General features: G+C 40.3%; 2 protein-coding genes across 2 annotated transcripts in view; one reads left to right on the plus strand and one right to left on the minus strand.

Annotated features, from left to right (window-relative positions):
• pex14 (peroxisomal biogenesis factor 14) overlaps window positions 1–24003 on the minus strand; it is a 45209-nt gene that overhangs the window by 11738 nt on the left and 9468 nt on the right. Inside the window, exons 3-6 of the mRNA XM_069689063.1 lie at window positions 13525–13609; window positions 7117–7242; window positions 4798–4883; window positions 2893–2995 (exon numbers count right to left, since the gene is read on the minus strand). Coding sequence (XP_069545164.1) covers window positions 2893–2995; window positions 4798–4883; window positions 7117–7242; window positions 13525–13609 — 400 coding nt within the window. The remainder of the gene's footprint in view (window positions 1–2892; window positions 2996–4797; window positions 4884–7116; window positions 7243–13524; window positions 13610–24003) is intronic.
• The window catches only part of cntn3a.1 (contactin 3a, tandem duplicate 1), a 284181-nt gene continuing 282305 nt past the window's right edge, over window positions 22128–24003 (plus strand). Inside the window, exon 1 of the mRNA XM_069689053.1 lies at window positions 22128–22157. The gene's annotated coding sequence lies outside the window, so the exon portion shown is untranslated. The remainder of the gene's footprint in view (window positions 22158–24003) is intronic.

Consider the following 24003-nt stretch of genomic DNA (forward strand, 5'->3'; position numbering starts at 1 on the left):
AGAGAGAGAGAGAGAGAGAGAGAGAGAGAGAGAGAGAGAGAGTGTGTGTGTGTGTGTGTGTGTGTGTGTGTGTGTGTGTGTGTGTGTGTGTGTGTGTGTGTGTGTGTGTGTGTGTGTGTGTGTGTGTGTGTGTGTGTGTGTGTGTGTGTGTGTGTGTGTAAAAGAGAGAATCAGAGACAAGATGATGTGTGAGGCTTGCAGCTGCTGTGAGGAGGGTGCACATTGTGTATTCAGTAAATTATTCAGTAAATACCTCGATATAACGTACACTACATATGTCCGGGCCTGTCTCTGTCTTTAATGGCCAGCTGGTCACCAATATGGCTCCCACCAACAAAGAGTGCCCAAACAGCCGCACAATTCCATTACAGCCTGGGCGCGCTGAAGTAGTTCCAAGATCCATTCATTAATTGTCTGTGTGAAGTTGTAGGCAAATCATAATGGGAGTCAAGGCCCTTACTCTTGAGCTGGGGCTGGCGAGAGAGACTAATGTAGTCCCCATTCAAAAGGATACATCACCTCATTGCGCCTGGCACTAGAGAAATACATGAACTTTAACAAAAGGGGGTTCAAGCAATTGGCAGCAGCGAGGCAGTCGGTCGCTATTACTCAGTGCAGCGAGGAGAGAAGGAGCGAGAGGGAGAGGGAGACAAAGGAAAAGCAGTGGGAGAAAACTCTCAGTGTAATTGCAACCCCTCTCCCCAACTGTTAACTACAACAGTCATTAACTACAATAGCAGCTTGGCTACTGCAGTCATAGCAAATTAGTTCCCCACATTGGCTGAAGAAAAGACCTGTGTTTTTTTTTTTTTATCCACTGGAGTCTCACCTACTCACTGAAAAAAAAACTTACTGAGGACTCTTACTGTGGAATTCTGTCTTTGCTGACAAACAAAACAGGTTGTGCAAGCTGGCAACTCTCCAAAAACTGATAGGTGGAGACAGAATGGGCAGTGAAATAGCCACAGGAAATGTGTTTGCATAGTTGGGAGAAAATGACCATAAAAGAGCATATATTTGTTAATCAGATTTAGGGTGGCACACCTAGCACGCCATCTCGCAAAATTGCTGCACACAATCTGCCAGAGCCAGCCAGAAAACAATGGCATGGGTGTAACTGGATAAAATGATAACAGACATATTTTTATCTACACGGTTTGAGTCTGTGACAGGAGCTGTAAACTCAACTTCTTAATTTGTTTCAGTTTGGAGATGAAGGAAAAATTAAACAAAGGATGCTTGTACGGACAAGATCGTATTTATGATTCGAGTTTGGATCCTCTTTGTCTCTGTTGCTAAAAGTCCACCTGAAAACTGTTACTACCGCAGGGACAGCGGAGCCCTTTCTCAACAGACTCATCCAGCTCTGCTGTCACAAGGACCGATACAGGAGATCATTCCTGCCCACTGCAATAAGACTTTACAATAGCTCATCTCTGGCCAAATCTGTTTTACATCACTGACAATAGATTCAATAGACTCTACTAGAATCACCATTACATCACCATGTTCAGTTAATTTGCACTTAACTGCTGACCATTGCACTGTTGTTGTTTAAGTGTATTCTATTATATTTGTATGCACTGTTAATTTTTCCTAAATTTTTATTCTGTCATTTGTATTGCTTACCCTGTATCTTTGCATGCTGCTGCAGCAGAAACATTTCCCCTTGTGGGAATTATACTATATAGAAGCAAAGTAATGAAAAGCAAGTCACAGTGAAGATATATATATATATATATATATATATATATATATATATATATATATATATATAATGTATATCTGTTCTGTCTGTCTGTCTAAAACAGGTCTCGTGCTAGTTTAGACAGTTTGTCTTCAGAACCTGAAAATGCAGAGAATAATTTGGGAAATAGGTAAGTGCTTTACTAATTTTAGGAATAAAAAAAACCCCTGAAATCTCAGAGACGGAGGCAAACAGCAAATGAGTGTGGCCTCATGACATTTTTAAAGGAATTGATTTGATAAAAAAATAAACACTTTGATTCAACAAACCTAAATTAAGTGTGTATAATCTTATGAGAGTATCTCTGATTATCTTAAAAAGCACTCTTTAAATAAAACCTATTATCACTATTACTAAAATACTAAACCACTTCAGTTTGCCTGAGCCTGTTTTTCCGTGTCAAACTGAGATTAGTACTTTTCAGGTGAAAACACACTCCAGTTCAACACTACCGCTAACAAGACCAAAGTTTCTCGGAGTGCCTCTCTCATTTACGCCTCCCTGGATTTTTAATTATACTGACGAAGAGCTAGGAACGCATCTCTCTCCCCGCTTCTCTCTCTCCACGTCTGACAGCCAGGTTGAGATTCCTCACCTGTCCAACATGGGAGCCGCACCTGTCACCGTGCACTTAATCACACTAGGGCCAGTGCTGAGCCCAGACGCCACACAGCGCCATGCCGCGCGCGCGCACACACACACACACACACACACACACACACACACACACACACACACACAAATGCGCACATACACGCACACAAAATTAAAATGAACTTTCTGCCCACCTACGGGGAAGAGGGTGGATGATGATGATGGCGATGGAGGGTTTGGATGGGGGTGAGGTTGGTGCAGGAGGGGAGACGGATGAAAGGGGGGAGCGAGAGGGGATGAATGTGTGTGTGTGGGGGGGGGGGAGCAAAGTTGTCATTTCCCAACTCCTCATTAATATTCCGAGGTTAAGAGCTTTTCAGCGAAACGTAATTAATTGAGCCCGAGCCTGACAGTAAACAAGCAATTTCAAATTAAAGCGAAATGACAGCGGCGTCATTTGTTAAAAACGTGCGGGGCCCCCCGATTTTGGCGACAGATAAATGAGGGAAAATGTTAAGGAGGGAGAAAGTGATGAAGATATTAATCTTCACCTGTCTGTGTCAGCGTGCCACTCATTGCCGCAATGTTGCTTTCCATCCTCTGCAGATGCTTCTTGTCCTCTCGGCTTCTCATAATGAGGGGAAGGATGTATTTCTGCAATTAAAAGCATGGAACAATATTACACTTCTCTCTGGTGGAAAGGGGCAGAAGGACGAGGAAAAGACAGGACCACCTAGACTTGGCAGTTTAGGGTCAAAGGCATTGTTTTATTACACTTGTGCTTCACTGTCTAAACTGCCTGATTAGGTACATGCAGGTACATCTAGTGTCAAAATCCTTATTAGGTTAGAAAAGTAATCTACGATTTTGATAACTGATTAGTAATTTCAGTTAATCATCAAGCAGAAGTGTCAAATATTTTCTGCTTTTCAAAATGCTGTCACTGTAAATTAATTTAATATCATAGACTAGGTAATTGTTTCGACAAATGTAAAGGGAAGTAACTGTCAGCAGCAGACCTGAACACATATTTCCAGCAGTATAAATGAATGAAACCTACAAAAAGGACAGTGAAAGCCAGAGACAGGCCTTCAGGGAAAAACATGGTGGTGAACACTGAAAATAGTCTTCCAAAACGAAAAACAATGTCATATCGTGAATCATCTCCCTGCCACTGAATAAACAGAACTCCACCAAATGATATGCAGATCTGACAGCCAAATGAGGATGTTTGTTATCCTGTGTGAGTGTTAGCCAGATGAGCATCTCACTCAGTCCTTCGCATGTGTGTGTTGGAGCACAGTTTGCCAAATCAAATAAATGTCCGAGTATCCTTGAAGACACCCACTGAACTGGTTTCAAATATTTATTTTTTCCGTTTTGGGTTTTAAGGCTGAACAACTTAATCCCTTGCTGCCAGTTTCCAGCTCTCTGCCGGGTTTTCTCTCCAGCTCAGGTGGCAAACAGCCACACCAGCGCAAGTAATAAACACTTTTTAGTGAAAAAGATTAAATGGGTGTCAACACGTGGTAATTAATAAGTGGGTTGCTGGGAGTGTGGTGTTTACAAGGTGCACCATAACATAAATAAAGTATGGGCAGAAGCCTGGACATATGGTGCGACTGGCGCTACGCTCTAGTGACATGACAGCAACCTGTGCCGTCCCACCAGGGAATCCCACCTCCCAGGTGACTGGTGGCTGGCAAACAGTGGACGGGTACAGCGTGTATTTTTGTCTTTAGAGACAGAGGAAGGAGAGTCTGAATGTGCATGTGCAGCCTGAAAGACTGTAAAGAAGAACGAAATAATACGACATAACAGGATCTAAAGAGAAGCGAGTAAGTCTGACAGGGTCAGGAAGGCATATGTAGGTACACGATATGTGCTCCCTTTCTCTCTCTTACACACACAAAAGGAAAACGGCCTGTCATCTAGGCCAAGAGCTACTGCTGGAGCTCCTGTCCTCCTCTAAAATGAGAGTAATGGCTTCCACATGCCACTCAGACTACTACTAACAACCACTATGGGATTAATGTCACCGGGGACAAGGGGCCTCATGAGCTCATGTTCAAGGGCTGCTAAGCCCGATAAAAAGCGGGGTGATTATTTTTAGGTTGTAGGACGTGAAAAAAAATGGTTGTGTGCTGTGTTAGCAAATTTAGTTTTTTAAAGGAAAAAAAGACCTATTCGAAAGGAGGAAAGAATGAGAAGTTAAAAAGACGGTGCTCAAATGAGATCATGCTCTGATGTAAAGCAAGGTAGCTTTAATAACAAGAGCAGGGTGATGTTACATACTGCAAAGGCGCCTTCTATTCCAGCGCTAGAATTCATCATGAACTGATGCCAAGTGATGAGGCAGTACTGACAGATAAGACGCAGTGTACAATATGTATAACAAACATTTACTGTGCAAACAAAGTCAGTACAGAAACAGAAAAGAGCACGGAGTAACTTGCCTTGTAAAGCTGATGAAAGCCAAACGCGATGCCCACCATGATGATGGTGAGAGCGCCATAGTCTCTCCATCTGTAGCCTGCTGGACCTGGAAGAAGCACAGGAGTAAAATACTGATCTCTGGAAACTACAAATCTACATTACATTATCTCACGTGGCTATTGCAAAATGTAGCTGAACTAATTATGTGGATGTGTTTTTGTGATGGACTAAAACCACCATGATAAAGTTTCACAAGCCAACGTCAGCTGTTTGATTTTTACACTGTACGGAACTGAAATCAATGGATGCCAACAGATGCCAAAAATTATATGAAAAAATACAATTAAAATCCCCAGCACAGTGTGTGTGATGTTAGGTGTACACAATTTATAATAAATGAAAAAAAAAATTGAAACTTGCTGGCATAGTCCTTTAAATATATCCTATAAATTACACAATATTCCCACAATGTACTCAGTGAACAAAATGCAGTGCAATTTACATCTGTGGGACGTAATAATCATCTATGTTTATGCAGAACATTTAAACTCTTTTTAAGGGTTAAGCCAGAGCAAACAGAAACTCTATCCTGCTCTTTCATAAAGGACACCATTGTCTTCCACTCATTTTTTTTTGGAAGGCTTTACATACAGTGTTTGTCTATAAACCTTCTAAAATGAACAGAAAGGTAAGAGAGTGTGCATTTGTGCGTTCAGAAGTTGACTGTCTTGCTGAGTGACAGATAATGCGAAAGTGTGTCATTGTGCAAGCTGTCATCCGGGTAGGCCAACTGTCTGTCAAGGTGGAAATTCCCCACTTAGGAGAGGCATTCAACTGAAAATGTCACTAAACAACAAACAGGTCTGGAGGAAAATATGAGTTTTTCTTTTTCTTTTATTTACTCTGGTCGGGTTAAAATGAATAGGAAATTATTAGAGGCTAGGCCACTAAAGTACACCATTGATATTCTATTACAGGTCTGATTTCACCTAATGGGTTATGTGGTACATGTTTACTGGCCTGAAGTAAGTAAACCAGATTGATCTTGTGCCTTAGCACTTGTGTGATTTTACATGCAAATAAAATGAGAGCCCCACTGTCATAGTGGAGTAGATGGTACATTTTCAAGGTGAATGCTATTTTATTCTCCATACTCAAGGGCATGTTTCATTGCTGCTGCAGCATTCTGCGATGAACCTGTAACCTTTCCTATCGAAAAATTTGAATCATTTTCCAACATCCATATGGTAACCACATAAATTTGGGGCTTCATCAACATTATAGCTGCGATAGACTGTCACCTATCCCAGAATACCATGCATCTGAAAGGCCTGGGAGTCCTTGGGATAGGTGGTTGACCCTGAACAAGCCTCACTGCATCACTAGGGGTCTTCACTTGCTCTTTCCCCCTCCTATAGGACCTTTCATTCTTTCCCTGTCTCTCCCTTTTTCTATACCACTTCCACTCTGCCATCTTCCTTTTTTTATTTGGTCACTTAAGCTGTGGAACTGTGGTCTCCATCCCCCGTTTTTCCAATCTCCTCTCAAATTTATTGGGTTCAGTGGAGGCCTTCCTGTCCTTCTACCGTGTGGAAATAGAGATCAGAGTATCCATTACTTCGACAGAGATGGATGCGGGTCCCTGTGCACCGTCCCCATAAGAAGGACATCAAAGGGAGGTAGCCCCCTCTTTTCGGCATGACCCCCCATACAAGACTCCCCGCTCTCACCTCATTATGCAGCTCCCTTATAGCCGTTTTGATATAAAACCCCCCACTATGGACAGAGAGCTGCGAGTCTCCCTAACTACATGGCCATCCCATCAACATCACTTTCATTACAAAACATGAGATGCCGGGGGAGTCAAGGACAGTGTGGTAATAAATGAGGGTGGAATACATCTGGAATCATTGTCATATGGGTTAAGCATTACGCGGACTTCATTCTGCATTGGTAAATCAGTGGACAGCACTCGTAACCTCCTGAGGTAATAAAGATACAGGTTGCGGTGTGGGGTCTTGCCAGGGTGGAACCCCTTGAAACAGAATGGCAAGAGACTTCATAAGCTTGTGCTCTGCAATGTCATAAGCTCTGTGTCTGAATTCACAATCAAGGCAACTGCTGTGTGGTTTACATGACAGTAATACTTGTAAAGATTCAGGTATGTGTTGACCTATGAATAATCCCGTTAAGTGTGATTAAATCAACAGCAAACCTGCAATGGACCAGGAGTTTAGGTTTTGAATTAGACTCAACTACAAACTGTTTTTGAGGCGAGTAAACACACATAAACATAAAATGTTATGCATATGCACAGGTGCAAAAAAGAAACTACTCACTGAGTGGAGCAGGAGCTAGTTGAGTTGCATGCAGTGCATACGGGGGCCCCGCAGGGCTCAGAGGCAGGACTTCTTCTGTACTGGCGGAGCGCTGGATGGCCAACTCTACCTCTTCATCCGTCAGTCCTGCAATCAAGACACACACACACACACACACACACACACACACACACCTATAAGACATTCGGAGGATGTGCAGTGACTGCGCGTTAATGGAAAAAAACTAAATGGGTCCTTGGCTCTCATAATGTATACTTAAATACTTCCCAAGCTCCCCACAAATCTTTTAAGTACAATTTAGAGAAAGTATGTCAAATCTCATTCAATTTCACCAACACCTCTTCTCAAAAATTTATTTTCATTTCATAATTTAGAAATTCCATTGAGGGTTTCTGTTTCAGGGACATCCATCAAAGGAAGATAGTGCAGAAAGGTCCGCACAGTGAAATTTGAAACTCTGCTAGCCTATTAACTGCCACCAAAGGCAAAGAAAATAAGAGTCTGTCCACTTCTCCAGTTATATTTCCCATGTGGAGATTTCATACACCCCAGACAGCGAAAATGCATTATTTTAATTTCTTCATTGTAATGTAAATGTATTACATAATTTTGCAAATGCCAATATAATTTAATCTTCAGATCTTTTTAATGATTTTAGTGATGATTAAATTGCAAAGAGCTCCCTGATGGAGAATCAGAGGGGAGGAGGAAAAAAAATCTAATATGAACATCTCCTTTTGTGGCAAGAAAGGATTTTATTTCAGGCGCCATATGCTGCGATTGCTGTGGTTCTGATCTTTTAATAAGCGATTTAGTCTAAACAAAGGAAAATAATTACAACTTCTGATGAACTACATTAAAAAGCAACATTAACCCATGTATAGCAAAACAATTAAAAGAAAGCCAAAAGCCCAAAAAACTGAACTGGAAGATACTGTAGTTCTCAGATATTGAGGAACATGGTTTACCACAGTATTACAAAAATCATCACATTTCACATTATAATGTTGTTCTCACTGTAGCTGAACAGGGTGTCTCTCATAACATTTCACCATTACCTCCTTTAGGTCAATTCCCTGTTTAATGACAGAAAATCCCTTTTAGAGTCTTTTACTTGAAGTATTCCTCCCATGAGAAAATGTACACATGCCCTGGGTAAACCTTCCTCCATCCTCTGACAGATATTGAGGAATTGACTGCAGTTAGTTCATAATATTTCTGGCAATAACCTCTAGAGTGGCCCTTAAAAGACAGGAATACAGCAACACCCACATGGATCGATACCAATATGCACTGTGTGAATGCAGAAATCTTCATTTATTAAATATTGTAACAAAAGTATTTTAATCAAATGATTCCTCCCATTTGAATGTATGTTTAAGTGGCTTCATTGTAAGTCATATCTCACTCGCAAGTTTAACCTTCATCAGAAATCACACTTTAACCTATCCTTGTATCAGCAGCCCAAAAGCAGAAACAAAATCTCTGATGATCTACCACACAGCTTTACGCCAAGAGGAGGTGGTCCCTGCAGTCACCTATTTAAATGCTCTGAGGACTGGCCATGAAAATTGTTGAATAATTGAAGGAAAATATTGGCCAGCCTGAAGTCAACAGCAGGTACTGAGTGCCAGGAAGTGGTGAGCGCCATGTGCTGAGTTGGTGCAGTCAGACTGCACCGTCAAATAAGCAATAATGTGTCCCTGGACTCCTGATTCATCTGACCACGGCAGACTGCATGGTGACAGACTATTGAGTGAGACACGCAACGATCTCAGTTTCACCAAATCAGACAAGAAATAATAATATTTCACCTTGAAATCCAGTCCTTAAAAAAAAAAAAAAAAAAAAATCTGCATTAAGGCTGTTATTGGCATTAATATGTACATCTTAATAGCGGTGCACATCTTTGATGTTGTTTATGTTGCAAATAAAAGGTTTTCTTTTACCTGGTATCAAAATAAATACATGGAAATTCCTAAAGCTGTTTTCTAGTTAAATTACAGCTTGCTAAGTTGTGTTGCAGGCTCTGATCTGTTATTGTTGAGGGGAAGACAACAGCAAATGAAAGAGCCCTTAGATCCAAAAGAAAAAGGAACAAGGTGAAAATGAGTTTTACATATAAAAGGAAAAGACAAAAAAGGGATTGTGAAATTTATTATGGGTTCCAAAACCTGTGGAATGACCCCTGGACCCCCATTTCAGATCGACCTGTGGGGAGATGAATTTTTTAAGACATAAATTACACCTAATGACGACACCATAAAAAAGAACAATAATGGAAAGCTATTCTGTATTTCATTATACTGTATTATTTGGTGCACCTGATACACGCAGTGCCTGTTTATGAGTCACCGTATTAGCAGATGCTCTGCCAAAGCATTTGCTTTGACCTTGCCATTCTCATTGGGGCATGAAATTACGGTGCTGGCACCTCGATATTACAGCTATAAATACTGTAAACTGCATATCCGGGCTACGTTTTCTATTGTCTTTCAACATAAACCTGATCGGTATTTATTTAAAGGAAAACCCATTGCTCGTCAGGTTATTTACAGCTCTATTTTCACCGGCTCATATTCTCTGGGTATTTTTTAAGGGCAGAGGGGCAGCAAGGCTCTTGCATGAAATCCACTTCTCCAATTCGGGCACTTCTGGACTTTATGGGTCAGGACCTCGCCCGGACAGCTAATTATAAAAATTGCTTACTAAAATATTTTGGGTGGTAAAAGGTGAATGCCTTTTTCGTTGTCCTCCAAGGTCTGAATTATGAAGTTGCCCTTGAGTGAAAATTACTTACATTTTGAATATCATATTTAGAAAAAGGAATGCATGGCAGGGGTCATAAATAGATGGAGGTCAATGGGTTATCAAGAAGAAGTTCAACCTGATTCTCCAGCTGTACACGCAAGGGAGATTCTACATGTCATTTGGTTCAACTGCTTGAAAATGGCATGCCCTAAATAATGACCACTCTCATAGAGTATTCATTTATGTATTAAAAAAGGGGACTCTGTTCTCATTTCCCTGCTTTATCGCCTTGTACTGATGACAAAGTAGGCAAGGCCTCGGCTAGGTGGCGCCGTGGAGTAATTTATAACCACATCAATCCCTTTACCTTCTACGCAGGCCTTGGTCATTGTCATTTTTGTCCGAGAGGTGAGTCACATAACCCCACTTACAAACAGCATCCTATTAATATCTGGGATGATGAACCTTAGCCTTACCTTCATACCAGGTATGGTAATAGACCAAAAGCCTACCTGTGTTCCCCGTGACCCTCGATCACCGGGCCTCCACTCAGGGTGAAATCTATTAGCATTATTTATTCAACTCAATAACAACTGGGACGGTATAAAAAATAAATAAGTCACGCCATCATTTATGTCTCCCTGACAGAGAATGTACTGTGCCTGTTTCACATGCTGAATTTACCTGTATTGCATTAATGTGTGTGTACTCTCTGCGCTTTATTTCCCATACAAACTGCAGTCAGTTTGGTAATCTAGGACCGGCTGAGTGATGTCAGCTCAGAGGCCACGGTCAAAGTGACATGTTGAAAGCTGGAAAATGTTGTTGACTCGACCCTGAGAATTAGATTTTTTTTTGGTAATTATGTGTGCAACTGCTAATTGTCTGGGCTAAATGGTGGTGCCAAAATGGGCCCCGATGCTCTTTTGTTGTTACATCTGTTAATTGTAGAAGACATAGATGGCCCAATTCACTAGATGAGACTCTAGCACATTATATTTCACTCAAACACAATAAAATTTACTTGATCTTGGCAAGGAACAAGTGAAGCAAAATTGCTTCAAGATTGCCGTATGACGGTTTAAAATGCAATTCATTTCCTCACTCCTCAGTAAAAGAAAGAAAAAGCATCTCTGGGTTTAAATCTTGATTTATATTACAGCAAAGTGACAAAGTTTCAATATTACAGCCAGTTTATTCAACTTCAAGGACTCAAGAAGGGCAGCTAGAAATATTGGACTGCATAATTTCCAATTCATAGCCTGAAATTGACAGTTGAAGGAAAACAGAATTTTTTTTTTTTTTCAATGAATATTGAAATAAACCGCACTTTTAGGATCTCTTTGGAAAAAAAGGAGATGTCCTTCAGTGCAGATTAGGGCACAAATGCGCAAGGAAATAATATGCACGACTGAGATTATTGTGTAAAGATTCTGCAACATGCAATCAAAGTGGGCCCTATTTTCCCCTTCATCAGCTGTCCAGCGTAAGTACTGGCAGCAAGAGGAATCCAATTTAAATTCCACTCTACTGGGAGATGGTATTGTTTCATTTTATGTGTGCTTTGACATTTCTGGCTGTTAATATAGAGTAAAATCAAAAAGTATTTACATAAATATGACATTAAACTGTATTAGAAATTAAGACGGACACATTTGCTGTGGTGACTGTGGGAAGAGGAGGATGATTGAGTTTCTCTGTCAAAAGGTTGAGAGGACAATACACGCTGGGCACAGAAACATGGAAAGTCTGAGTCTTGGCCTGTTGCTGGCAGCACAAAAGCCCACTGAAACTCAAGGGAGGCATAAAACGAAGCCAGCAGTCCAAACTAATCATATTCTACATATTACTGATTCAACATATGAGCATTTTTATAGAGGGAAAGTGGTCAATTCAAAAGGGAACTCCTGTCAACATACAAACTTAGACTAGACATACTTTTGATACCATAAACTAGCAATGTCATGCATCTTGTATATGATGTTTTGACATATATTTGACTCGGAAAGTAACCAAGAAGTAAAACTCATGATGCAACACTACAAATAAAGGCAGAGGAAACTTATTTCAATCTTTTCATCATGACAGAGAAAGGTTTTAATTGTATAAGTGACTGTATAATGACATCAATTTGTCCAATGATTTATCTTTAAGATATTGATTTTTACCCTTAACTTTCAACTTAGATGACTTTTTTTTACTAAATTACTAAATCAGCAACTTAATTGAAGTGTTCAAGGAATTTCAAGGAAGGATGACTGTAAAATATTTCCAGGTTCAGTGCTGTATGACTGTACACTTACAAGTCAAGAGTTATCCTGAGAATACTGCAGAGTGCTACTCAAACATACTTTGTGCTTAGTGTTTCATCGCTCATATCTACCGTCTCTTTCTCTCCCTGAGATCAATGCCCTCATGTAAATCAAGAGTTCTTGTTTAGATCCACAGAGGAACCGATTTTCCAAAATAAATCTGCATTAAAGCGTCATACATATTTCATGGACTTAAAGTGCAGTGAGAGCAAACCATTTTGGATAGTGGAGCTCCATGGAGTTTGCAGCAAAGCTGAAAGTAAGAGGAAAAGGAGGTGCAGCATGACATCATGTAGTGAGGATGAGGCCTTATTATATTTGAAATAACCAGCGGCAGATTCTGCCTTAGTTGTCAATAATGACACAAAAAGACCGAAATTTCAAGAGATATCAAGAATCACTAGAGCCATATGAGATGTGTGTAGTAGCAGCCGGCTACCATGGATTTGGTTTCAGGTTTCCTTTCCCAGTCAGAGCTTTTAGGCTCACTTTTCACTGTTTGGCTAGTCTAATGCTGGAAGCAAAGTCACTCAGCACTGCAGAGGTACAGTCCCCCAAGTACTGAACTGCCTTGCAACAAAATAAAAATACTCACCATGAAGAGTTTATTTGAGGTAAAGCTGAAACAGTCTCTGCTCAGCCATGAGCCGACTGTAAGAAACACATGGCATCACACTGCACAATTGCACCGCCGCATCATATTGAACCAACTTAAATGAGTTCAGAGTAATAAAGCTTTTTGCAAGTTTTATTGCACAAACAATATTCTACCATGTGTTGGAAATATCCCGATGAATTGCAAAGAAAGTGAATCGCCAGCAAACATTTCCGCCCACCCTGCTTAGAAAAGCTCCCTGTGTCATGCCTCAAATTTACAATAACAGTTAAATTAAGTAAAAGGGTTAAAATGCTGGAGGCAATATTGATAATTCCATTGAAAATGCAGAGGGAGTTTGTCAATATTAATTTTCCTGAACCCAAAGGAGCATCCCAACTGGTGTGTCATTTATTCACTGGGCCTGAATCATGTTCTCTGAAGCTAAATCGACCCCTATTAGATCCCCCAGGGCAAAGCGCTATGGCCACGACCTTTGACCCCGACAGATCTATCTTGCAAAAAAAAAGGACACTATCTGTATCTCAGGTCAACCACAGTTTGTAATTAAACACATAATAATTGTAATCTTAATATAATACCTCAACAAATATCTCTCTCTCTGTGTGTGTGTGTGTGTGTGTGTGTGTGTGTGTGTGTGTGTGTGTGTGTGTGTGTGTGTGTGTGTGTGTGTGTGTGTGTGTGTGTGTTTATATCAAAATATAATCAAGTAAATCAAAAGTCTCTCACCTTTTCTCTTCAAGAAGGCTTTTCTGGTGGCCAAGGGGCTTTGACGTACTTTTGGATTCTGTAGAAATTTTACAGCAGTGGTAATCTGGGAAGAGACAAATGCAATTTAATTCCTCATAATGAGATAATGTGAGAGGAAGGCGGCAAGCTCTGCAGGAAACTGAGGCTTTTAACACTACAAACAACAGTCTAGACCTTCCTTCCTTCCTTAAAGAAAGAAAAAGGTTCATTATAAATCCAACCACAAAAAACAAAAGTCCTTAAATGGATTCCATTTGATAGTTGCTTTTACGCCCCCCACACTCAGCAGTGAGGAAAAAGACCACCTGACCACTTTCCAGCTAAATGTGGGGAATGACCAAATCAGCAGTTATAAAATTAGCCCATCAAGAGTGCTGGACAAATGGAGTATGGAGCTTAATTTGCTATTACGCTCTTAAAGACAAACTTCCATTCTTAAGTGCGCAGTGGAAGAAAATCTATACTTAATGCAGAGGTGATCATTTGTATCTAATAACTTGAGAATCCTAGGCTGAAAACTTCTGTAATTCTTCCAGTTAAAAACCTGCCATGATCAAATCACCCAGCCTGAATGTTGTAATGACTTGAAACGTTAATGCACTAGAACGTTAAATAGCATCAGAACATCAGTAGTTTTAAGTGCACTGCGTTCATCGATTCTATTATGTTTTCCTTCGAGATGCACCTTAATTTTCCACCCCAGTATGCATTTCCAAGAATTGGAGGAAGAAAAAAAAAATCCTCCTCAAATGGCATTAAAACATAAATTTGAAGTGGGCGCCATGAAGTGGCGCCTCCTAAAATAGATAAATATGTAAGAACACAGAGAAAGGGGAAACACACTGGAGGGGAGGTTTCGATGACTTATTATCGCACCTGTGGTCCCCGTGATTCAATTGTAAAAGTCATCCCTCTAATAGGTTGAAAGGTTTTGATTACTCTTCTTTTCTCTTAGTGTTGAAAGATACAAAGTGATTGAGCGCCCTGCCAGTGGTAATTCATTTTGGGTAATGCATTGCATATACTATGAACCTGTTTCAATCCAAAAGCAGTTTAAACTTGTCCAAGGGGTAGGAGTGGCAGGGAGGCTGCTTAAAAAGCTGGGTTTCTGTGACAAACACGGTACAGTTGAGAACCATTGCACAGGCATCTTTATGAAACTTATGAAAATGTATTAAGCTTTTCTTTAGTCTGCTATCAAGAAGCCTTGAAGCAAGTGAAGAAGTACACTTCATAGTAAATCTTCTGGAATATTCATGCAGTAATAAAATTTCAACAGTGAATTTTATCAAAACGTACCAGATTCATCCCATGAGATGTTGCCACAATTTATTTAGACACTAATCTACCGTTTCACTGGGACACAACCGTGACCTTGACGTACACAAAGGTTGCGCAAGAGGTATGGAATTTCCTGGATCTCTATATGCTGAGGGCATATTAAAGTCAGTCACCCGGAACCTTCATTGTGACAACCAGATTACACCATTTGCATGGTGAACTCGCAACGGATGTTCTGGGCCAAAAGATGCAGTCAAAACACAGAGAAAATATCCTTTTGATAACAAGACAAAATCATTCTGCTCTTGGGGAAGCTCTCACTTTTCAAGTCCGAGAGCCAAAAGCCCAACTTGCGGTAAAGGCAGAAACCAGAGATAATAAACACCCTAAAATCTAATATTCAATATTTATGCCAGTAAATAACAGAGTGCTGTTGGCCCTGGGAGAGGTAATGACCTAATAGAGAAAGAATATGCTGAACGAGCAGTCCTTGTTTAAGTTCGCTCCAAATTTCAGTAGCACAATATTGACAAGAAAATTGTATCAATGTTAACATGCATAAGTATGACATCTTAGCTCAGCGGCATACTAATGAGGCAAATGTCCATTTGGTTAAAACTGTAGTGGTAGATCTTCAGGGAGAGGAAAAGTGCACTTCTTAGCAGATGACATAGATGCTTTGCACAAGTTCCATCCAGACATCTCAATCAATTATAACCACATTGCACAGATTTCAGTCTTGTTATTGACTTATGGATCACCCAGTTATAGTGTTGGGTAGCACACAACTGGGCTTTTAGGGGGGTAAGATGGATAACGGTACAAGGCACATTTGGATTGGCAGCATAAATTACTAAAACAGAAAGTAGGTAAATTTCTCTGCTGCAGAAAACTGGCAAATCATTTTTTGGGTTTAAAAATTAATTAGGCTCTTTTGTAAAGCGTTTTGTAAAGCTAATGCACCAAAGTGCTCCATGTTAGGAGCAATATTCTTTGCAAACCAGATAACCAATAAAGTGTCAGGTAAAGCTGAAAAAGAGGTGAAAACTCAATCATAGGAAGAGAAGACATTAACCAACACACTTAAAGAGAGTGAACTTGATGAACGGACAAGATTACAGAAATGTTATTGAGTTTGAATTGGACAAGACTTTGCACTGCACTTGTCTGAAAATTACAATTGTGATACCTCAAATTGTGAGAAATGAGGACCAAATCCAATTATGTTCGAACCACATGAATGGACGTCTGAGAGAATCCATGTAACCAGCTGTATATTTGTGCTCAAACTAGTATTAATACTTAACTACAATATATCATAAGACCTATGGATGTTTTGCAGGTGACCATGATTGAGATTCAGGATCAGGAGGTGCGAGCAGCTAGGAAACCCAGAAGATCTAAACTAAAAGGATGAATTCTCTATCTTACATTTGTTTGTTTTGGCTGGTTTCTGTATTCAAAGTTTGTTAAACCTTTTGAAATAAACTCAACTTGAGCCAAAACAAACAGATGCCTCAGAAGAGAAAGTCTAAAGAGTCGTGTTTTCAGTCTGAATTACTCAGGACAAATTAAACCAGTAGTGAGCAACTTGAAGGTAAAAATCATAGACTGCACATACAAGTGAACGCAGTTTTCCAGTTCTTAACAGAGGCTCATGCAGAAGTGCTTTAAACTGCAATGCCTCCGAGGGCCACTAGGTGTTGGCTCCAAAATGGCTCTGGCTCCACAGACTCCCATTCAAATGTTCTAAAATAATGGTGCTGAACTCGAGGCTTCAGAATAGTAGCACAAAACTAGCTGGCGACCTCTAAGCTAGTTGTGCTTGGTAAAAAAAAAATACAATACTTACAACTGTTACTATTCTTTTGTTAAACTGCAATTTCAAAGATGTTTATTTTGCTCTCTTTGGCGGCACCTGTGGCGATAAGCAGTAACTGCAGCTGTGGCAATAGCGGCTTTTGGAGGTCACTTTTCAGAGATCAAACAGCACCGACTGTGTGACGTCAGTCAACTTATGGTGGTTAAAGAGAGGTCTGTTACATTGGCTCCACCTATCCTCTCTGGGGGAACAACCACTGCTAAGGGATGGAAAACAAGTCACTGAACTGTTCGCCACTTATGATTTTACCCGGGAATGTAGCCACAGAGATTCAGCTTGTCCAGTTAATAATACCGCATATAAAACGGCTTTAATCGGCAGTCCACGCACTCAGTCACAACTGTTTTACCTCATTTGGTTAGAGACAGCGATTTAACAGACTTTTGTTCAAAAAAAAAAAAAACTCTTTTAAAGATTTAAATAATCTTTTAAAGATTATTACTTTAAAAGTTAACATATTTATAATCTCCTCACCTCTTAAATAAATCAACAAATATTTTGAAAAAGTCAGCCTATAGTATGTCATATCAGACCAAGTTTCTCAAAACTTTAATTTTTCATCTTAACTATCCCAGCATCACAGACTAAAAACATAATTCAAGTGTCACATGTACTTTTGAATATTTTTTTTCTGACACCCTTAGCAACAATTTTCTCAATGTCATCTACTTTATGGACACATTTTGTCTGCTACAATGAAGATATTTGGAGGGCATGATGGTAGAAGTTGGGTGGGGGATGCAATGAAGGGGCTAAAAGGAAATCATTAGCAAGTATAGGATTCTGTCTCAGTGTGAATCAATTCATTCCAAATTGCCCCGGCCTGTACATATGTGGAGAAGTGCCCCTGATATGATAACACACTGATAGACATGAACAAAAATTGTGTTAGGCTAGTCTCAAATTTCTCCCCCCAAACACATGTTTGGAGGACCAAAAGCGAGAGAAAGTGAGAGGCGGTGAAAAATGAAGCTCTATATTAATTTGGTGCTTTCATGGATGATTTGCTATCAGGGGCAGCTGTCTTAAATGACTTAACCCAATACCTTTCTGATATCAGAGCCCTGCCAGAAAGGAATTAAGTTTTAATGCAATTATTGTATTTCCTTTAGTCGCCTGACAGCTTGATGTGGCCAACAGTGCTTTTTAATCTTTTTAAAAGAGCAGCTTTAAATGCCCTTCTAATTGTGACATCTTTCCCGCCTTAATGTGACCTTTAGTGGAGGAAGCAAGGCCTCATGGGAGCAGCTACAGGGAATTATTGACCCTGAGAGACATCAGGAAGTGAGGTGCAGACCCAACCATTTAGCTCACATCCACACTTGTTCAGGCACTGCAGGAGCTCGAGGGCCCTGCTGGAGATGAACCACTATGACAATGACTGTAAAAAAACAACCTTTTGTTTCTGATCTCATTGTTTCCTGTCTTTCTTTTTGTGCACTTTTTTTTCAGCGAAGCTTCAATGTGAGAAAATCAAAAGAACGGCTGTTACTGCAAAAATCTAATTCAGCATCAGAAAAAAAAATTATAAATAAAAAGAGGAAAGGTCTTATTTATTTTTCTGGCAAAGTACAATCTAGTCGAGGCCTACTTTTACAGTATATCTGGTAAAACAGTACAGTAAGTACAAGCGTAAAAACACTGGTGTTGTTTGCATACTCGTCAAGTGGTCAATCTTTATTGCAACTCTTGAAATTCAAAGGTCAGAGTCAAAATTTCAGCAGATGAAAAAGGGTCATGGAAAACTTCATTGACATTTGCTATGCAAAGGTTTAAAAATAACATACAGCCTGTGTATCAGTGTCAGTGCCACAGCCATGGGCAAGGCTACAATCATGACATCAAAAGCTCATTATGCAATTTTTGTAAAGGGGGGGTGGTGGACGGAAATCAGGTTGTTGTTTTTTAAGACCACCACACGTACACAGCAAAACTTTCCATTCAGCAGCATTTACCTATCAGAGTGCTGTCAACACAAACATGGAAAAATTGAGTCAGTTCGGCAACACTGAGGGCTGAACGACATTTGATCCAGCGAGGACATTTTTTTTAAGTGTAAAAACAGTGCAGAGTAAAGATAAATGCACATACTACAGCTTTCGATATTATTCGAAGGCTGTCCAAAAAAAAAAGAAAAGAAGTTGCTTCATTCGTATGGAGATATAAGCAAGTTTAACGATGGTGTAAAATTCTATTTCAAAACCGTAACCTCATATTTTATGGTCCAATTTGCCACATATGTGTGATGACGTCATGTGATTGCTTCACTTCCTTTATATTGTAAATTCAAATTATGATATGTCTTAACAAGGAACAACCAAAAAATAGATGTGGTGTTTTTTTTTTTTACTGGTTCTACATGAGAAAAAAAATAAATAATACAACTTCTTTCCAAAGTGGCTATACAAGATAAAAAAAAATTAAATACTTTAGTGCAGCATGAGGAAACAGCAGTTTATGCTTACAAGCGTTTTAAGAATAATGTGATGTTAACAACAAAGAGATGCATCTCTTTTATTCCTGTAAGATCTAAACCGGAAGACAATCATGTGGCATTCAGCCAGTTCAAAACTAGCTTGAGAGATTTGGTATAAAGCCGAGTCTGACATTTCTTAATGTGCATCTGTCAGTGGTGCTGCATGGGGTTGCCCTTGCTAAACTAGCGAGACAGATGACTGTTTAGATAAGGACATCCCCAGCGGGGCCCTGAGAACCCCGAGAGCCCTGGTGACTAAAGAGGAGCAACTCCGTCAGTGACACCTCACTTTCACCCACTTTGGACAAAAAAAATACTTCTATAGCCCACACATTCCTTTTAATTCAGGTAAAAGGCCCAAACCATGAGTCGGGAGCTGCTCTGAGAGATGAGGGTCATCAGAGATTAACCCATGGCACTTTAGCAGTGGGGGCGCAAGTGGGGAGTCGCAGTGAAGCACAACAAACTACTTAGCTACCACAAAACATTCCAGCCCTTTCTCAGCTGCAATCCAGTAATGGATACTTCCTCAGCTCCTCGATTGGTCAAAATGTTTTCATACAATAATTTAATTCAGAAACACATTTACAAAGCAGGAGTAATCAATTTTAATTAGTTGATTTTTTTTTTCCATTCGCATAAAATTTAATGTACTGCCATCGATCTCCTTTGTTCTTTAATGCAGTGCCTCTTTCCTGTAATTCGAAGCTTTTCTTTTTTTTTTCTTCTTCTTCTTTTGCAGTCAGTGATGACATTCTGTGACATGCAGCTTTTCAGTGTGGAGAAGGAGCCTTTCCACACAGGAGAGTGTTCAACTTGATATCAGTCGAATGTACTAGAGTGTAGTGACAATGTGGTAAGTGTGAAAAGTTTTGTTCAAAAATGAGACGTCAAATATATAAGAATTGGTTTAAAAACACGAAAAATATAGAACAATACATAAACTTTTATCTGCAGGGAGGTGATGACCTTTACAAACAGTGGGGAGCTCAATGCAAATTTAGATGAATGGGAAGTGCTACAAATGTGGTTATAAAGTGATCTATACACTTGCCATGAAAAGTTTTGTAAAAAAAAAAAAAAAACACAATACAAATATACTTTCTCATTGAATTTCAAAAAAGATCAACTGTATTTATTAAATTCTAAAATAGATAAATAAAACTGCACTGAGATCAACATAAATTGTCATGCAAATACATTTTTGAAATATACGTTTTTAGCCTCAATGAACAGATCTGCATAAATTAGTTGAAAGTTATTTTGTGAACAGAAATAATAGAGAAAACGGTCTACTGTCACACAAAGAAACACAAAATCTTTTCTTAAAACTGCCACTGCTCTGTGTGTTGTCCTTCATATCATCAAGGCCCGCCGGCCTTTCACATTCAATTAGTTGATTGAGGCAAAATGCAAGCGGCACCGGCAGCAAACAACGAGAAGCTTGTGTCCAAGCGACACACCACAGAAGTTGTGTTGTGGTGTCAGGAGAAGAGCTGCCTCCGTCACGAGCAACTTACAGTGACAAGCCTATCCTCCTCTGTTGATCCAAACTGCTCCTCTCACTGAGGAAGCACCCACACGCACACAGACACGTACACTCGCTGCAACACACACAAGAGCAAGTCGAATTGAACCACTACAATAGGCAAATAAAGCAGCGAGCTGGGCTGAAGATGTAGTGAGTTGGCACCAGTTTTGTGTGTGGCCTTGCCAGCCTGCCAAATTGACTAATAAAAATAGAATAGAGAGGCCGGTGACAATACAGAGAGAGGTGTCTTTTTATTGATCAAATTATTCTTTCTTGAGTACACCGTGCCGCCGAATGAGAGTATGCACACAAAGACAGCTAGACGGATTGTGACATTCTAGTGACATTGTAATTGTGTGTCAACTCTTCTCCAGTCAATAGGCTGAATGCACTAATCATGTGTCTTGGATCAGCAATTTCATGGTGTTCAAAAGGGGCCAGGAATTGGTGGCATGACCCTCCACACAGGGTGAGACCCCTCTTTCCTCAGCGAGTGCCACAGAGAGAGGAGAGGGGACGGATGGTGTAAAGGGAGACGCATCGAGGCCAGAGCAGAGCCAGAGAAGATGAACATCGCCATCTACTGGCCAGGGGTGGTATGGGTGGCGTCTAGCGGAAGGGTGGGGGGCTGGGGGGTGGTCTGGCAGTTTACCCTTGCGGCCTGTCTTTCACTGAGACCTGTCAGAAACATTTAGACACACTTGCCAAGACAATGGGCCACACATCTACAGTGGCAGACAAGTCAGACTGAAATCACCATCAAACGAGGGAGGAAACTTAAGGCAGCATGCCTTCGTTTGGTTTTGGAGGAAGAGAGCAAGCAGAGTCTGTTCCTGATCACACTAAGTGACAAGGAAAAATGTTGGCTAATTCTCTTTTTCTGGAGGCGTCCAACTTCCACTAAGAGTTTAACCTCGAGAGTCGGATAAGCAAAAAAAAAAGAGAGTGGTGCTGACGGCATCAAAAACCAACAATCATCAGAGTCTGAGAAGCAGCTTGTGTCTTTCTTCTCATTCAACCCAGTGTCAGAGAATGCAAACAAGACAGCTCATCAGATCAAATAATATTTCTTCAGTTCAACTTTTGTAAAGCAGTTAGGCTACACACTGGAGATTTCATCGGTTATAAAATGGCATAAGGTGACTAAAGCATGTGCCACATTTGGTTGATACAAGCCCCAGCTAAACGTATTTCCCCTTTTCTGAGGTGTTTACACAGAAGTTTCAGGTTTTCCAAGATGGTTTCCTAATGTAGATTGTCGGTAACTGTACATGACAGTGATGTAAAGTCAACACAACTCCACCCAGCTGCCTCAAGTCACACATAACATTCATGTTCTGTCTTTAGATCTCAAATTGTTGATTTTTTTTTAAAGACTGTATTTGAACTTGCTCCTACAGTGTTTAAAAAAAAAAAAAAAAAAAAAAAAAAAAAAAAAAAAGGCATTTTTATCCAAATCAAAAAAAAAAAATTAACTCATCAGTTTACATTCTGCATGTAACTTACTGGCATGTTTCCCAAAAGTCTCATGACTAATAATTTAAAGAAAAGGGCATCCCCTTTCAAGAAGATCATTTCTTCAAAAATGGCGAGATTTAATAGATGGAAGGAGTAATCAGAGAGGAATGTTGCACGTCTCTGCTGCGCAGCACCAACACTTTTTGTGACTACGTGACAATCAGAGGCAGTGGTCAAAGTTTAGGCGTCGACACCCATCTTAGAGCACGTCACGTGGGGAAAGGGGAAAATGCATGTTTTGCCAGCCTCCTCCAAAAGAATGAGGAGACGAGACAACCCACAGTGAACCACTATAATGTCACACAGGGTGGCGTGTTACAGCAAAGGGGCTGAGTTGGCAAGCAGCTCAGCAGCAGACGCACACCTGTTCTGACATTTTCTGTCGACCTTGACACAGAAAACACATGACAATGCCACTCTCTGCATTTCAAAAGTGCAGGCTGTTTGACGAAGCCCCTTCACTTCTCCTTTTCTCATCCCCATGATACCTAAAACCACTTTCCACACACTTTTGGAACCATGACGTAGCGCCGTCGACATAAAGAGGGTCAGACGGGAGGCAAGTCTCGTAGTAGCAGTAAATACAAAGAAAATAAATAAATAGAGGAGACATACAAAAATCTGATAGCGAGTCATCTTTGGGGACAACCAAAGACCGTTGGCAACTGTCAGTGCCGGCTGGCTGACTCTTCCCACAGGATTGCATGCCACCAATACCTCCTTTAAAATCCCAAAGTCCACAGTAAACACAATCTGGGGAGGACAGAGCGGCCTCAGCCTCTCCTCTATTCATTCTGTCTCGCCCCTTCTTTTGAAGGTCATGACGGAGGTACAATGCTTCCATCCATCCACTATTTTAATCAAAGAGAAAGCAGAGTACTGCTGCCAGGAGAGCTGCACAGGAAAACAAATGCAATCTTCCTGTTAATCACTGCATTAACAAGAAGTCGACAGTCTCCATGCACACGCTCGGGAGGGGAGCCAGTCCAGGTGTTGGATAATTGTCAGTTGTGCCAGTGGTTATAGTTACCTTTTTAACTCTGCCAACCTGTTTCACTGCTGGTCCACACTTGTATTCTACCTTAATGATAGCTTCAAAAAGGTCCTCTTTTTACTGAAGACTGCATGCAGACACAAAGAAGTCTTGGTGAAGATTTCTGCATGCTGACTAGTGGACTTTGGATGAAGGCATGGACATCCAGCTTATCATCAGTGCCAAGTGACGTGTCGCTCAATTTGAAAGATGTTTGGGCACGGTCTAATTTAAATGAAAGGCAAACAAAACCTGAAAAAGACATCAGAGGTATGTAACAAGTCTGAAAAACAAGTCCATACAATGACTTTCTGGCAATCAACTATATAGAAGAAACGCATAACAGTATCCGGAAAAACAACCTGCCAAGACAGCACCTGGACAGAAATGATTCACGTGTTCCTTTCATTCAGAAAAAAGAACAAAAAACGACCTCAACTGCAGATGAGGATGATATAATTTTGAGATGAGGAATTGAACAGCAAGCAAGGCTCAAGTTTTTATTGGAATACACTACAAAAAAACTTTATCGTTTACTGGCAATGCCCTTCTGGATCCTTCTTCTAAACTTAGGCTAATTAGAGTGCGATATTTTCACTCAAGTGCTCTATTTTGGCTGGTTTTGAGATAATTTATCTCAGTTTTTATATTCTGTCACTTTCATTTTAGCCTAGAGAGTAGCACATTATCTCCCTTTTTTCAGATTCTCCTGATAAAGCCACAATCTCAGGGCCCCA

The sequence above is a fragment of the Brachyistius frenatus genome, unplaced genomic scaffold, assembly GCF_029030835.1.
Source record: "Brachyistius frenatus isolate BFR_SWC_R1_liver_20210118 unplaced genomic scaffold, ASM2903083v1 Contig_6, whole genome shotgun sequence".
Lineage (NCBI taxonomy): Eukaryota > Metazoa > Chordata > Actinopteri > Embiotocidae > Brachyistius > Brachyistius frenatus.